General features: G+C 47.0%; 1 protein-coding gene across 4 annotated transcripts in view; it reads left to right on the top strand.

Annotated features, from left to right (window-relative positions):
• Positions 1-13,277, top strand: part of zzef1 (zinc finger, ZZ-type with EF hand domain 1) — a 254,920-nt gene that overhangs the window by 163,084 nt on the left and 78,559 nt on the right. For all 4 annotated transcript variants that reach the window (XM_070857376.1, XM_070857378.1, XM_070857379.1 and 1 more), the window contains exons 32-38: positions 342-503; positions 2,308-2,440; positions 2,893-3,031; positions 4,685-4,850; positions 5,670-5,932; positions 7,378-7,550; positions 8,136-8,210. In XM_070857376.1, coding sequence (XP_070713477.1) covers positions 342-503; positions 2,308-2,440; positions 2,893-3,031; positions 4,685-4,850; positions 5,670-5,932; positions 7,378-7,550; positions 8,136-8,210 — 1,111 coding nt within the window. The remainder of the gene's footprint in view (positions 1-341; positions 504-2,307; positions 2,441-2,892; positions 3,032-4,684; positions 4,851-5,669; positions 5,933-7,377; positions 7,551-8,135; positions 8,211-13,277) is intronic.

Consider the following 13,277-nt stretch of genomic DNA (forward strand, 5'->3'; position numbering starts at 1 on the left):
TAAAACTTTGCAATCTCCGACCTACACTTGTTTTTTTTTAAAGATTTCGAAGAAAGCTGTTTGAGGTTCAGCTGAAAGTGGGGCACTTTTATTTCCTCTACATTTCTTGATTAGGTTGTTAGTTTAACACTGCTAGTTAGAAGTAACATAGATGCAGATAGTCTGTGCAGCTGTGTAAACCCTGCCCCAGTGAAATTCTACTCCATGAATTTGATGAATGATTCTAGACTTGGATAATATATGCCAAGTTTGCTACATGGCTCTCCAAACAGACCCAGAGTTTACTGTAATTCATAGTGGACTTTCTCCCTTCATCATCATGTATTTTCGGTCTGTTTTAGGTCTCTGCTCCCAGCACTCTCCTGTGTGCAGACCTGCCTGCTGCACCTGCTAGATATGGGCTGGGAGCCACTAGACATGTCCTTCTTCAATGACATTAAGCTTCCTGATCTCTTACTGGCAATGTCACGAGAAAATATCAGCATCCATGACAGCGTTATACAGTGAGTACAACCGCGACACACTGTAAAAATACGTGTAATATAAACGGCAGAGATTTCAGACTGCAGCATGGTGTAAAACTGGCACTGGGTTAATGTTGTCTAGCTGTATGTTTACATTTTCTATGAAAGAATCCCCATAATTATTTTTTCCTGACAATCCATTTAATATATGGTGTGGGGAAGAAGAACTTTGTGTAAGACTGATACAAAAATTTTTTAAAAATACAATTGTGAAGTTGTTAAATTGTTGTTGAGCAGTTTTTACCAGCAGCAATTGATGTATAATTCACTGATAATCCCTAAAGGATATTCCATGACTTGTATTTGCTGTGAATGGCACAAGATTCACCATCGTTGGTTTCTATGTTACGCCTTGGTTCTCCTTCCACTGCCCATTTTTCTGTTACATGAAAGATTATCCAAACTCCCAACAGCGGCTGATGCTTGCTTCTAATATACATCATCTTTAATGTGAAGAGGCGTCCTGAGGCGCTATCATAAACCATCAGCAACAGGAGTTGGGGAGGTGACGGAGGATGTGGTTGAGGAGAGTCTGAGGAAGACTTTGAAAGTGGGAAGCCATGTGATCAACTTGAAGGATCTGGGAAGGGGGTTCCAGAATATGATGACTAAAATTTCTAACACTGATTTGGTGGGGTTGGATAAGAGAGGAGAGTGTATGGCCAGAGTCAGATGTGTGAGCTGGGACGTAGTGCTGGAGAAGACTCGAGATGTGGGACGAGAGAGACCACAAACAAAAAGGGTTCTTTGGGCAAAGGGGAGAATTTTGAATTCAGTGTACTGAGGGGGTGGGGAGCCAGTTGGTTCAGGATGGGATGATTGGTGAGGGGGATTGGTACAGGATGGGGTGATAGGGGAACGGGATTGGTACAGGATGGGGTGATTGGCGAGGGGGATTGGTACAGGATGGGGTGATAGGTCAGCGGGATAGGTACAGGATGGGGTGATAGGTCAGCGGGATTAGTACAGGATGGGGTGATTGGTCAGCGGGATTGTTTTAGGATGGGGTGATTGGCGAGGGGGATTGGTACAGGATGGGGTGATGGGGGGGGCGGGATTGGTACAGGATGGGGTGATAGGGGAGCGGGATTGTTACAGGATGGGGTGATTGGCGAGGGCGATTGTTATAGGATGGGGTGTTAGAGGAGCGGGATTGGTACAAGATGGGGTGATAGGGGAGCGGGATTGGTACAGGATGGGGTGATAGGGGAACGGGATTGTTTTAGGATGGGGTGATTGGCGAGGGGGATTGGTACAGGATGGGGTGATGGGGGGCCGGGATTGGTACAGGATGGGGTGATGGGTGCTGGGATTGGTACAGGATGGGGTGATAGGGGGCCGGAATTGCTACAGGATGGGGTGATGGGGAGCGGGATTAGTTCAGGATGGGGTGATAGGGGGCTGGGATTGGTACAGGATGGGGTGATGGGGGCTGGAATTGGTACAGGATGGGGTGATAGGGGAGCGGGATTGTTACAGGATGGGGTAATTGGCGAGGGCGAATGTTACAGGATGGGGTGTTAGAGGAGCGGGATTGGTACAGGATGGGGAGATAGGGGAGCGGGATTGGTGCAGGATGGGGTGATAGAGGAGCGGGATTGGTACAGGATTGGATGCAGGGTTTTGGAGGAATTGGAGTTTGTGTAGGACGGAGCTCGGGAAGCAGTGAGGACCTGCGTAACCATGTGAGGCAGGAGTTGCTTTTGGCTCGAGGGTGGTGTCTTGCTTCCAACTGTTCAAAATTTGTTGGACTGGCTGCTAATGGAGTCTGGTATTTATTCAGCCAGTGGAGTGAAGAGGATGAGATTGCAGATTATGAATGCAACAAAGAGTGGATGGAGGAATGTCAAGATGGAATCCAGCTTCGTTTTTGGTACGAGAGGATGTCGAATGCAACAGCTGAGGAGAAGAGGCGGGTAAGTGGAAGCTTCAAGTAGCATTAATTAACCCTTCAAACTATGGATTACCTGACATTTGTAGTTGGCGTACATCACTTGGCACTTAATGTGAGAAATCAGAGCTCAAGTTTGTGAAAATTCCTGGTCTTGCTGGTTCATTCATTAAATGTTGGAATAGATTATACTATTTTCTGTGGGAGTGGAGAAAAGATAGCACAATTTTTCTAGGAATATTCGAATGCATTTTAGTTGTTTCATAAAATGAGTTTTTAATTTCTGTGCAGGACATAGTCCTGTACACAACTTTTATTTGTTTGTTTTCTTTTTAATACTGTATTATACAATAAAGGATAAATCGCCAGAGATGTGTATCTTCCTCTGCTGGCTACTAACTCAGTAGTGACTTCCACTGTTTCTCAAGGAACAATTTATGATATTTTAATTAACGATCTATTTGTATTTTGTGACAGATGCACATGTTTGTTGCGCGTTACTGTGACCTGTTGAATGTGGAGATATCCTGTGATGGGTGTCATAAAATAGCTCCCTGGCACCGCTACCGGTGTCTTCAGTGTCTGGACATGGATCTCTGCAAAACGTGCTTCCTCGGTAAGAATGGGTTCTGTTGTGAAGTGAGAGTGACTCAACTTTTGTTGTTGCAGACCGTGGACAGGTGGTGTCGAGCCAAAACACGTTGCGGTTTTGGTCATTTGACGCAAACACACGGATTTAACAGCCGTGGAAAAGTATTTTTAAAGAGTACGCAATCTGTTCGAAACCATTTCAAAGTACAAAAACCCCGCTCCATGTCGCAGACAGCAGTTAACGCAGCAGACACCACACTGAGCTGAATCAGCGTAGTCGGAGGCAGTCGCCCTCTGGCTTGGATAGCTCTTTAGTCAGGCTGCACCTTTCAGTACTCCGATCAGCTCTGGCCACCAATCCATGGAAGGAAATATCCAAGCCGTGCCGAGGGGTACGCATGGGACTGGCCCCTCGTGTCTGAGCGGCTCGGTTATAAGGAAAGGAGCATAAGAGAGTAGGCCATTCAACCCCTCAAGCCTGTTTCTTCCCCCCCCCCCACCCCCCAACCTCTTAAATTGGATCATGGCTGATCTGTACCTCAACTCCATTTACCTGCTTTTGCTCCATATTCCTTGATACCCTTGCCCATCAAAAATCTATCGAGCTCAGTCTTGAAAGCTTCAAGTGATCCCCAGCCCCTACAGCCTTTCTGGAGGAGGGAGTTGCAAATTTTCAATACCCTTTGTGTGGAAAAAGTGCTTCCTGATTTTCCTCCTGAACGGCCTGGCTCTAATTTTAAGGTTATGCCCCCTTGTTCCGGACTCCCCCACCCGAGGAAATAGTTTCTCAATATCTACCCTATCAAATCTTTTTAACATTTCAAATACCTCGATAGATGTCCTCAATCTTCTAAACGCAAGGGCAATCGGAATCATAGAATGATACAGCACAGGAGCCTATTCTACCATCGTACTGGTGCCAACTCTTTGAAAGTACAATTAGTCCCACTCCCCTGCTCTTTCCACATAGCCCTGCAAGTGTTTCCTTTTCAGGAATTTATCCAATTGCCTTTTGGAAGTTATTATTGAATCTACTTCCACCACCAGTTCCAGACTCTCACCACCCTCTGGGAAATTTCCCCTCAAATCCCCTCTAAACCTCCTACCAATTACTTTAAATCTATGCCCCTGGTTGTTGACCCCTCTGCTAAGGGAAATAGGTCCTTCCTTTCCACTATATCTTGGTCCCTCATAATTTTATGCACCTCAATCAGGTTTCCCCTCACCCTCCTCTGTTCGATAGAAAACAATCCCAGTTACCCAATCTTTCCTCAATTCTCCAGTCCAGGCACCATCCTCGTAAATCTCTTCTGTACCTTCTGTAGTGCAATCACATCTTTCCTGTAATATGGTGACCAGAACTACACGCAGTACTCCAGCTGTGGCCTAACTAGTGGTTTATACAGATCAAGCATAACCTCCCTGTTCTTATAATCTATGCCTCGGCTAATAAAGGCAAGTATTCCGTATGCCGCCTTAACCACCTTATCTACCTGACGAGGAAGGATGGGAGGAGGCAGCACAAACGCCGGCATGAACTGGTTGGGCCGAATGACCTGTTTCTGTGCTGTATATCCCATGCAAGTAATTGGCTGACACCAGCTTTAACCTCTGACATTCCTGAAGGTTGATTGTCGATTGGATCACTTTATTTTTTGATGGTGCTTTTCCTCTTCAGGTGGAGTGATGCCCGAGCATCACGAAGATTATCACAAAATGGTGAACATGGAGTACGCATGTGATCACTGTCAGGGGCTGATCATAGGCCGCAGGATCAACTGCAATGTATGCGATGACTTTGACCTCTGCTACGGATGCTATTCTGCGAAAAAATACCCTGACAGGTAACCGAGGACAGTGCCGAATGACCCACTTCCCAGCCCTTCCTCTGGTATTAGAATTGAGGGCTGCACTGTTGGGGATGCAAACCTGGACCGTCAGCAAACTTTTTAATAAGTGCCTCTCTCGTAGATTTGCTATTTTTATTCCCCCAAACACTGCACACACTTGCAGCCATCTGTGTGCCCTGTTAGAAACAGATGTGTCCGCTTTAAAGACACCCCAGCAAAGTTGATAAATTATTTGGTACCCTCTGCCTCTGGTGGGGAGTCTAGGTGAAAGAAGTGATTGAAAGCATCGTTCCATCTGGCCATGCGGTTAGCTGCCAAAACTATGCCCTTGAACGTTACTTTCAGCACTTCAGTAACTTCTAAATCCTATTAATTCCTTTGATGAATTGACTTACTAGGAAGTGCTTCCTACCATTACAAGCATAAGATTCACTGTAGGGTTTTCCCACCTATGATGCAGCCTTTGCGTATATCGGTCAGCGTGAAACTGAACCCAGCAGACTTAAACTGCTTGAATACCAAGGATTATATTGGCTGTGCTCTGCTTCATGCCCAATAAATGTCTCTTGTATCTCCATCCTGTTTACACTTGCACTGCAGTAATTCCAATAAAGTCAGCTAGGCTGGTGGTGGGTGGCGTTGGGGGAAGGATGCTATCACGCAAAGAATTCTTCCACTGAAACCCATCCATAAATTGCACTGCGTTCCTTCATAGTGTTTGCTACTTTTACCGACTGTAATAAGTTATGCGGCAAATTGTATTTCTTGCACTGAGGCTGGTTTGAAGCTCTTTCTGTGTGTACTTGCCTGCAGCCATTTGCCAACGCACAGCATTACAGTGTTCCCCATGGTGACAATTCGGATCAGCGACCGCCACCGGCTCATCCAGCCGTACATCCACAACTATACCTGGCTGCTCTTCAGTGCGCTGGCCCTCTACACCACCGACGTGGTAACAGAACAGAACCCCACCGAGGAGGAGTTGGACTCCCACGTACACACTCACGCTGAGGCGCTGGAAGCTCGCTGCACAGAGCTCATCACGGAATATCTACTCAAAGCGCATCAAGGAAAAAGTCAGTCATGTGAATGATGCGCGTTCTTTACTTTGTCTAAAAATGTTCAGAATTTGTCTAAAGCACTCTTGTGTTTTTAAAATTTCTCATTTGAGCCATTATGTTCCTTTAATACACTGCCCTTTCACCTCTGGGCATCCAATTCAGATTAATGGGATGAAACTCCTCCTCTATCGCTCAAGGGTCCAATGTGAAATAATTTTGATCACACCACCACAGTCTCTTGGGTGTGTGGGCCTATGCTGCAAAATATCCTCTGATGCAGTGTTACATTGTCAGTCTTGTCCAGAGACGTTACAGAAGTTGTTAGTTCGGTAAATGGAAGTTTCAAATTTTGTGCAGTGGGGAAGCGGCACTTCCAAGGTGTGGGGGAAAACTGGAGCAGAGCAGAAGGGGGCAAGATATGTATGGGAAGTGAGCCCTTTATACTGACCGGGAACATGTTCCATTTCCCAGCACTGCTATCCCTTGTTGGGTTTCACTTCACTCGCACCTGGCCTCCTGCACCCCTAGAAACGGGGTGAATTGTGTTGTGAATTATTCTGCGTTTCGCTCAGTTGGTGACGATCTCACCTGAGGCAGAAGGTTGGAGGTGTAAGCCCTACTGACAGACTTGAGCACGTAATCTGGGCTGATACTCCAGTGCAATATTGAGGAACTGCTGCATTGTTGGATGTGCCGTCTTTCAGATGTGACATTAAACTACCTGTTCCACTGTTTCAGTTGGTCAGTGAGATCATGGAGATATAGAAGTGTGGGGGCTTCCAAGAAGATGCAGCATAAAGACAAACCGCTGTGCTACACAGTGTCTAATCAGCTGTAATTTTTTTTTTAAATAGATAACTAATTAAAACAGAAAGGATAGATGCTTCCATTTGTGGAGGGGTGGTGGCAGGAGTCCAAAACTAAGGATCATAAACATATAATAGTCACTAATAAATTCATTAAGGAATTCAGGAGAAACTTCCTCGCCCAGAGAATGGTGAGAAGGTGGAACTTGCTACCACAGGGAGTGGTCGAGGAGAATAGTAGCGATGCATTTGAGAAGCTAGATCAGTACACGAGGGAGAAAAGAATGGAGGGTTACATTGATGAAGAGGGATGGGAGGAGGCTTGTGAGGAGCATGAACACCAGCGTAGACCTGTTGGGCTGAATGGCCTGTTTCTGCACAGTAAAACCTATGTAATAATAGTGAAACACATCCAACAATGGCGGGAGAGCCAAGTGAGCCTTTCAGTTGACCTTGTGCAATGGTGCAGGCCTTCAGTTCTGAAGACTTGGTGTGAAATGTCGAAGGCCTTGAATGCCCTACTCCCGTTGCGACTGTCCCTATGTCAGATTGTCCGCTCCACAGATGCTGTCTGACCTATGCCTTCCCAGCATTTGCAGTTTTTATTGTAACTAATGGAAGCCTATAATGTTTGCTCATTTTATTTTGGCCCAGGTCTGAAGAATTCCGCAGTGCTTTCGTTGCTCTCCAGCGTGTCGGCTGAAAGTGAGACGGGCGCAGCCGCTTCTTCAACAGACGCCACAGAAGCGATACGTTCCACAACTGATCCTAGCACCAGTAACCAGCAGCAAGCCCAGTCCCAGTCGACTCGCATGGACTCATCGAATGTAAATAATCCAATTATTGCTGGCACTGCTTTCAGTTTGATGTGCTTCAGTCAAAGCTTCTGAGTGCTGGAACTCAAACATCGACCTTTAACCTTTTGAGGCCTCGTACCTAAACTAGACTCCTCCCTCTCTGTTTGGGCCAGATAGTGCAATGATTGTGGGCACTTTCATTCCAGGCCCTGCTCATGCAGGTCCATGACCCAAAGTGGCCGGTAGTGCGTGCTGGTTGGGCATTGTCATGCAGACCCCATATGATGGCTGATGCAATTCTGGGGGTTTTCTTCTGTAGCTGCAGTTAACGCATCCTTCAGGTAGTCTAGTAGGAGCTCTGAATGACACCTCCATCTGGGCTGTGTCTGATACTGTCACTGGTTTTAAAGGACGTAGTCCCATTCACCACGCCGCTGCCCCATCGTTCATCAGTTTAAATCTCACGAAAAACATTGTATTTACTAATGTACAAATGCTAAATTGTTTGCAATCTGTGCATTAATACTTGGGGACATTCTTAAACTATAATGATGCTTTTTGTAATAAAATAGCAACTGACGCTTGCTTATAATCTTTACTTTTGTCCTTCTTCAGGACGTATTGACTGATACACAGTCCAGAGATGGAGAGGAAGCTGTTCAGTGCAGTCGGGAGAAAATTCAAAAGAAGGTAAAACTCCTGAGGTGATAGCTGGGCAGAATTAATGTTCGGAAACCGACCAAGAGGGAATCCAATTCACTTTGGACTACTTAAGCGGCTTAGATATCCTTTAATGGTGTTTAGATATTGAGCGGTTTAGATACTAAAGTGTTTAATAGTTCTTGAGGCAGCAGATGTCATTTACTTAAGCGAGTCGAACTCAAGACAACTTCAATAAGGAAAAATGATAAAATTCACTTCAAATCGGTTTTGCAATGACAAGAAGCTGAATGTTGGTGACAAATATCGGAATGATTTATGTAGATCCTCTGAAGGTGTTGGGGCTACGTTTAGAAATAGTGCATTTGTTTCGTTAGGGATATTTCCCCCTCAAACTGTGGGAGTACCTTTACCACACAGACTGCAATGGTTTAAGGCAGCAGCTCACCACAACTTTCTCCAGGATAATTGGGGATGGGCAATAAATGCTGGCCTTGCCAGCGACACCCACATCCCGTGAATGAATTTTTTTAAAAAACTGAGTTGCTGCAATGTAATCTGGCGTGGATTTATTACAAGAAGTCTTGAATAGATATAAACATGAATTATAGACTGTCCAAGTTAATGGCTTCTTTAGAATATCATCATCGTAGGCAGCCTTCGGAATCGCGGAAGTCTTGCTTCCACCCCTAAAGTGAGTTCTTTGGTGGCTGAACAGTCCAATATGAGAGCCACAGACCCTGTTACAGGTGGGACTGACATTCGTCGAGGGAAGGGAAGGGGTGGGGTGGGTGGGACTGGTTTGCCGCGCGCTCCTTCCGCTGCCTGCGCTTTGACCTCTTCACGCTCACGGCGTTGAGATTCGAAGAGCTCAACGCCCTTCCGGATGCACTTTTTCCACCTAGGGCGGTCTTCGGCCAGGGTCTCCCAGGTGTCAGTGATTCTGTCGCACTTTACCAGGGAGGCTTTGAGGATGTCCTTGTAACGTTTCCACTACCCACCTTTGGCTCGTTTGCCATGAACAAGCTCCGCATAGAGCATTTTCTGAGGGAGTCTCGTGTCTGGCATTCGAACTATGTGGCCTGCCCAGCGAAGCTGATTGAGTGTGGTCAGTGCTTCAATACTGGGGATGTTAGCCTGGTCGAGGATGCTAATGTTGGTGCGTCTGTCCTCCCAGGGGATTTGCAGGATCTTGCGGAGACATCATTGGTGATATATCTCCAGCGACTTGAGGTGCCTTCTATACATCGTCCATACCTCTGATCCATACAGGAGGGCGGATATTACTACAGCCCTGTAGACCATGAGCTTGGTGGTAGATTTGAGGGCCTGGTCTTCAAAAACTTTTTTCCTCAGACGGCTGAAGGCTACAACAGCGCACTGGAGGCGATGTTGAATCTCCGCATCAATGTCTGCCTTTGTTGATGAGGCTCCCGAGATACGGGAAATGGTCCACATTGTCCAGGGCCGCGCCGTGGATCTTGATGAATTGGAGGGCAGTGCTGTGCGGCGGGGACAGGCTGGTGGAGGACCTTTGTCTTACGGATGTTAAGCATAAGGCCCATGCTTTCATATGCCTCAGTGAATACATTGACTATATCCTGGAGTTCAGCCTCAGAATGTGCGCAGACGCAGGCGTCGTCTGCGTACTGCAACTCGACGACAGAGGTTGGGGTGATCTTAGACCTGGCCTGGAGGCGGCGTAGGTTGAACAGCTTCCCACTGGTTCTGTAGTTTAGGTCTACTCCAGCGGGGAGCTTGTTGACTGTGAGGTGGAGCATGGCGGCGAGGAAGATTGAGAAGAGGATTGGAGCGATGACGCAGCCCTGTTTGACTCCAGTCCGGGCGTGAATAGGGTCGGTAATGGATCCGGTGGTAAGGATCACGGCCTGCATGTCATCGTGGAGCAGGCGAAGGATGTTGACGAACTTTTAGGGGCATCTGAAACGGAGGAGGACGCTCCATAGACACTCACGGTTGACAGTGTCAAAGACCTTTGTAAGATCGAAAAATGCCATGTATAAGGGCTCGTGCTGCTCCCTGCATTTTTCCTGCAGCTGTCGTACTGCAAAGATCATGTCCGTTGTGCCCCGTAGGGACGAAATCCGCACTGTGATTCCGGGAGGATCTCATCGGCCACAGGGAGAAGACGGTTGAGGAGAACTCGAGTGACAACTTTCCCAGCGACTGATAGCAGGGAGATTCCCCTGTAGTTGCTGCAGTCGGACTTGTCCCTTTTTAAAAAAATGCTCATGCTCATGATCACTGCATCTCCAAAGATCTCCCGACGTGCTCTCCTCCCTCCAGATGAGAGAGATGAGGTCATGTATCAGCGCCTCTTCGCCATACTCAGCAGGGATTCCATCTGCATCCGTAGCCTTGTTATTCTTGAGCTGTTTTATGGCTTTTCCTACCTCGTGCAGTGTTGGAGTTTTACTGAGTTGGTGGCGGGTCGCATAATGCGGGATGGAGTTCAGGACACTCGAGTCAAAGGCAGTGTCTCAATTGAGGAGATCTTCAAAGTACTCCTTCCATCGGGCCCTGACAGCCTCAGTGTCCTTGCTGAGTGTTTCCCCGTTCTTGGCCAGGAGTGGGGTGGGGCCTTGGGAGTTTGGACCGTAGGTGGCCTTGACTGCAATGAAGAATCCTCGCATATTGTGGCTGTCGGCCAGTTGTTACATCTCCTGTGCTTTCTCCATCCACCACCTGTTCTTTAGGTCCTGGATTTTTTGTTGGACCTGAGTCTTGAGCTGTCTGTAATATTGCTTTACAGCTTCTGAGTTGGGTTGTTGCTTGAGGCTCAGAAATGCTTTGCGCTTGCGATCTATAAGTTCTTGGATCTCCTGATCATTTTCATCGAACCGAGTTGAGAAGGAATTTCTTCTCCCAGAGAGTTGTGAATCTGTGGAATTCTCTGCCCAAGGAAGCAGTTGAGGCTAGCTCATTGAATGTATTCAAATCACATAGGTAGATTTTTAACCAATAAGGGAATTAAGGGTTATGGGGAGCGGGCCGGTAAGTGGAGCTGAGTCCACGGCCAGATCAGCCATGATCTTGTTGAATGGCGGAGCAGGCTCGAGGGGATAGATGGCCTACTCCTGTTCCTAATTCTTATGAGAATTCCACAGATTCACAACCCTCTGGGAGAAGAAATTCCTTCTCAACTCGGTTTTAAATTGGCTCCCCCATATTTTGAGGCTGTGCCCCCTAGTTCTAGTCTCCCCGACTAGTGGAAACAACCTCTCTGCCTCTATCTTGTCTATCCCTTTCATTATTTTAAATGTTTCTATAAGATCACCCCTCATCCTTCTGAACTCCAACGAGTAAAGACCCAGTCTACTCAATCTATCATCATAAGGTAACCCCCTCATCTCCGGAATCAGCCTAGTGAATCGTCTCTGTACCCCCTCCAAAGCTAGTATATCCTTAAGTAAGGTGACCAAAACTGCACGCAGTATTCCAGGTGCGGCCTCACCGTCTGTCCCTTCTGCTTTGGGGCTATGTTAATGTCGGTGATGGATCGGATTAGGCAGTGGTCCGTCCAGCAGTCACCAGCTCCTGTCATGGCACGGGTAATGCGCACATCCTTGCGATCCCTGGATCGGACGATGATGTAGTCGAGCAGGTGCCAGTGCTTGGAGCGAGGGTGTTGCCACGCTGCCTTGTATTTGTCCTTCTGGCGGAACAGGGTGTTGGTGATGAGTAGTTCATGTTCTAGACATTTTGTCAGGAGGAGGGTACCACTGGAGTTGGCTTTCCCTACCCCCTCTCTGTCAATCACGCCTCCCCAGAGGGCTGTGTCTTTGCCGACCCTGGCATTAAAGTCACCTAGGAGGATCAATTTGTCGCCCGTGGGGACACGGGACAAGGATGTCTCGAGGTTGGAATAAAAACCCTCTTTTTAGCCTCATCCGTTGCATCGAGTGTAGGGGCGTACGCACTGATGACTGTGGCCCATCGGTTCCGGGATAGGGTGAGACGAAGAGTCATGAGGCGTTCGTCAACCCCCCAGGGGGAATCGTTGAGGCGATCGACCAGCTTATTCTTGACGGCAAAGCCGACTCCATGATGGTAGCTTTCTTCCTCTGGTTTTCCTTTCCAGAAAAAGATATAACCTCCACCATGTTCCTTCAGCTGGCCTTCCCCAGCTGCCAGGTCTCGCTTGGGGCGACAATGTCAATGTCAAAACGTATGAGTTCCCAGGCAACTATGGCGGTGCGGCGTTCCGGCCTCTTGATGTTGGAGTAGTCCATGAGCGTCCTGATGTTCCAGGTCCCGAACTTCATATTAGCGAAGTGGACGATGCCTGTGTGTGAGTTCTTTTAACGTGGGGTGCCCGCTGCACACTGGCAACCACACGGGCTTAGCTGAGCAAGGTCTTGGTCCAGTGGCAAGGGGGTCCAAGATAACTGGAGACCAGGCACTGCTGTATAAGCTAATTGCCTACGGCGAGGTGTTGGCCACAAGCTCGGTGCCGAGTAGCGCCATTGATGGGAGGTGGCCCGAGGCTTGGTTGGGGGCAAGCATTAGGAAGGTCACTTCCAAAGTTAGTTTCGAAGTTTAAAAGTATTTCCAAATTGTTTAAAAAGATTAAGAGTTGATTTTAAATAAATTGTGAATTTTTAAAGTTTCTAAAGGTTGTTAAAAAGTCAAAGATGTAGATCAATAATATTGTGAAGTTGTATTTGAATTTCTGAAATGTTTATGGTTTGACACCTCAGTCAGTGTAGAGGAAGAAGGGAGTTTAGTCCATTTGAGGGATTTGGATGACTACAATTGTAGGACTAGTTTTTAATGTAAAGCTAGTTTCAGCCTGATCAAAATTTAGTTATGGCTTGTTTTGGGGCTATATAATTAACAGCCGGTTTACATATAAATCAAATTTCCTGCCAAGTATTCCATTTTTCAACACTATTTATAACATGGCACTTGATTTCACCCCAGCACAGTCCATCGTGCAGTGCGTCTCTGGATGCTTATCATCACAGTACAAACTGAGAATTTTGACTGGACCTCAATTCTTTTAGAAGCTTTGTCTAAATAATAAAAAATCTCTGCTTCTCTTTGGACAGCTCTCTTTAGGGACAAAATTGGCTC

This window comes from Pristiophorus japonicus, chromosome 16 (assembly GCF_044704955.1).
Source record: "Pristiophorus japonicus isolate sPriJap1 chromosome 16, sPriJap1.hap1, whole genome shotgun sequence".
In the NCBI taxonomy this organism is placed as follows: domain Eukaryota; kingdom Metazoa; phylum Chordata; class Chondrichthyes; family Pristiophoridae; genus Pristiophorus; species Pristiophorus japonicus.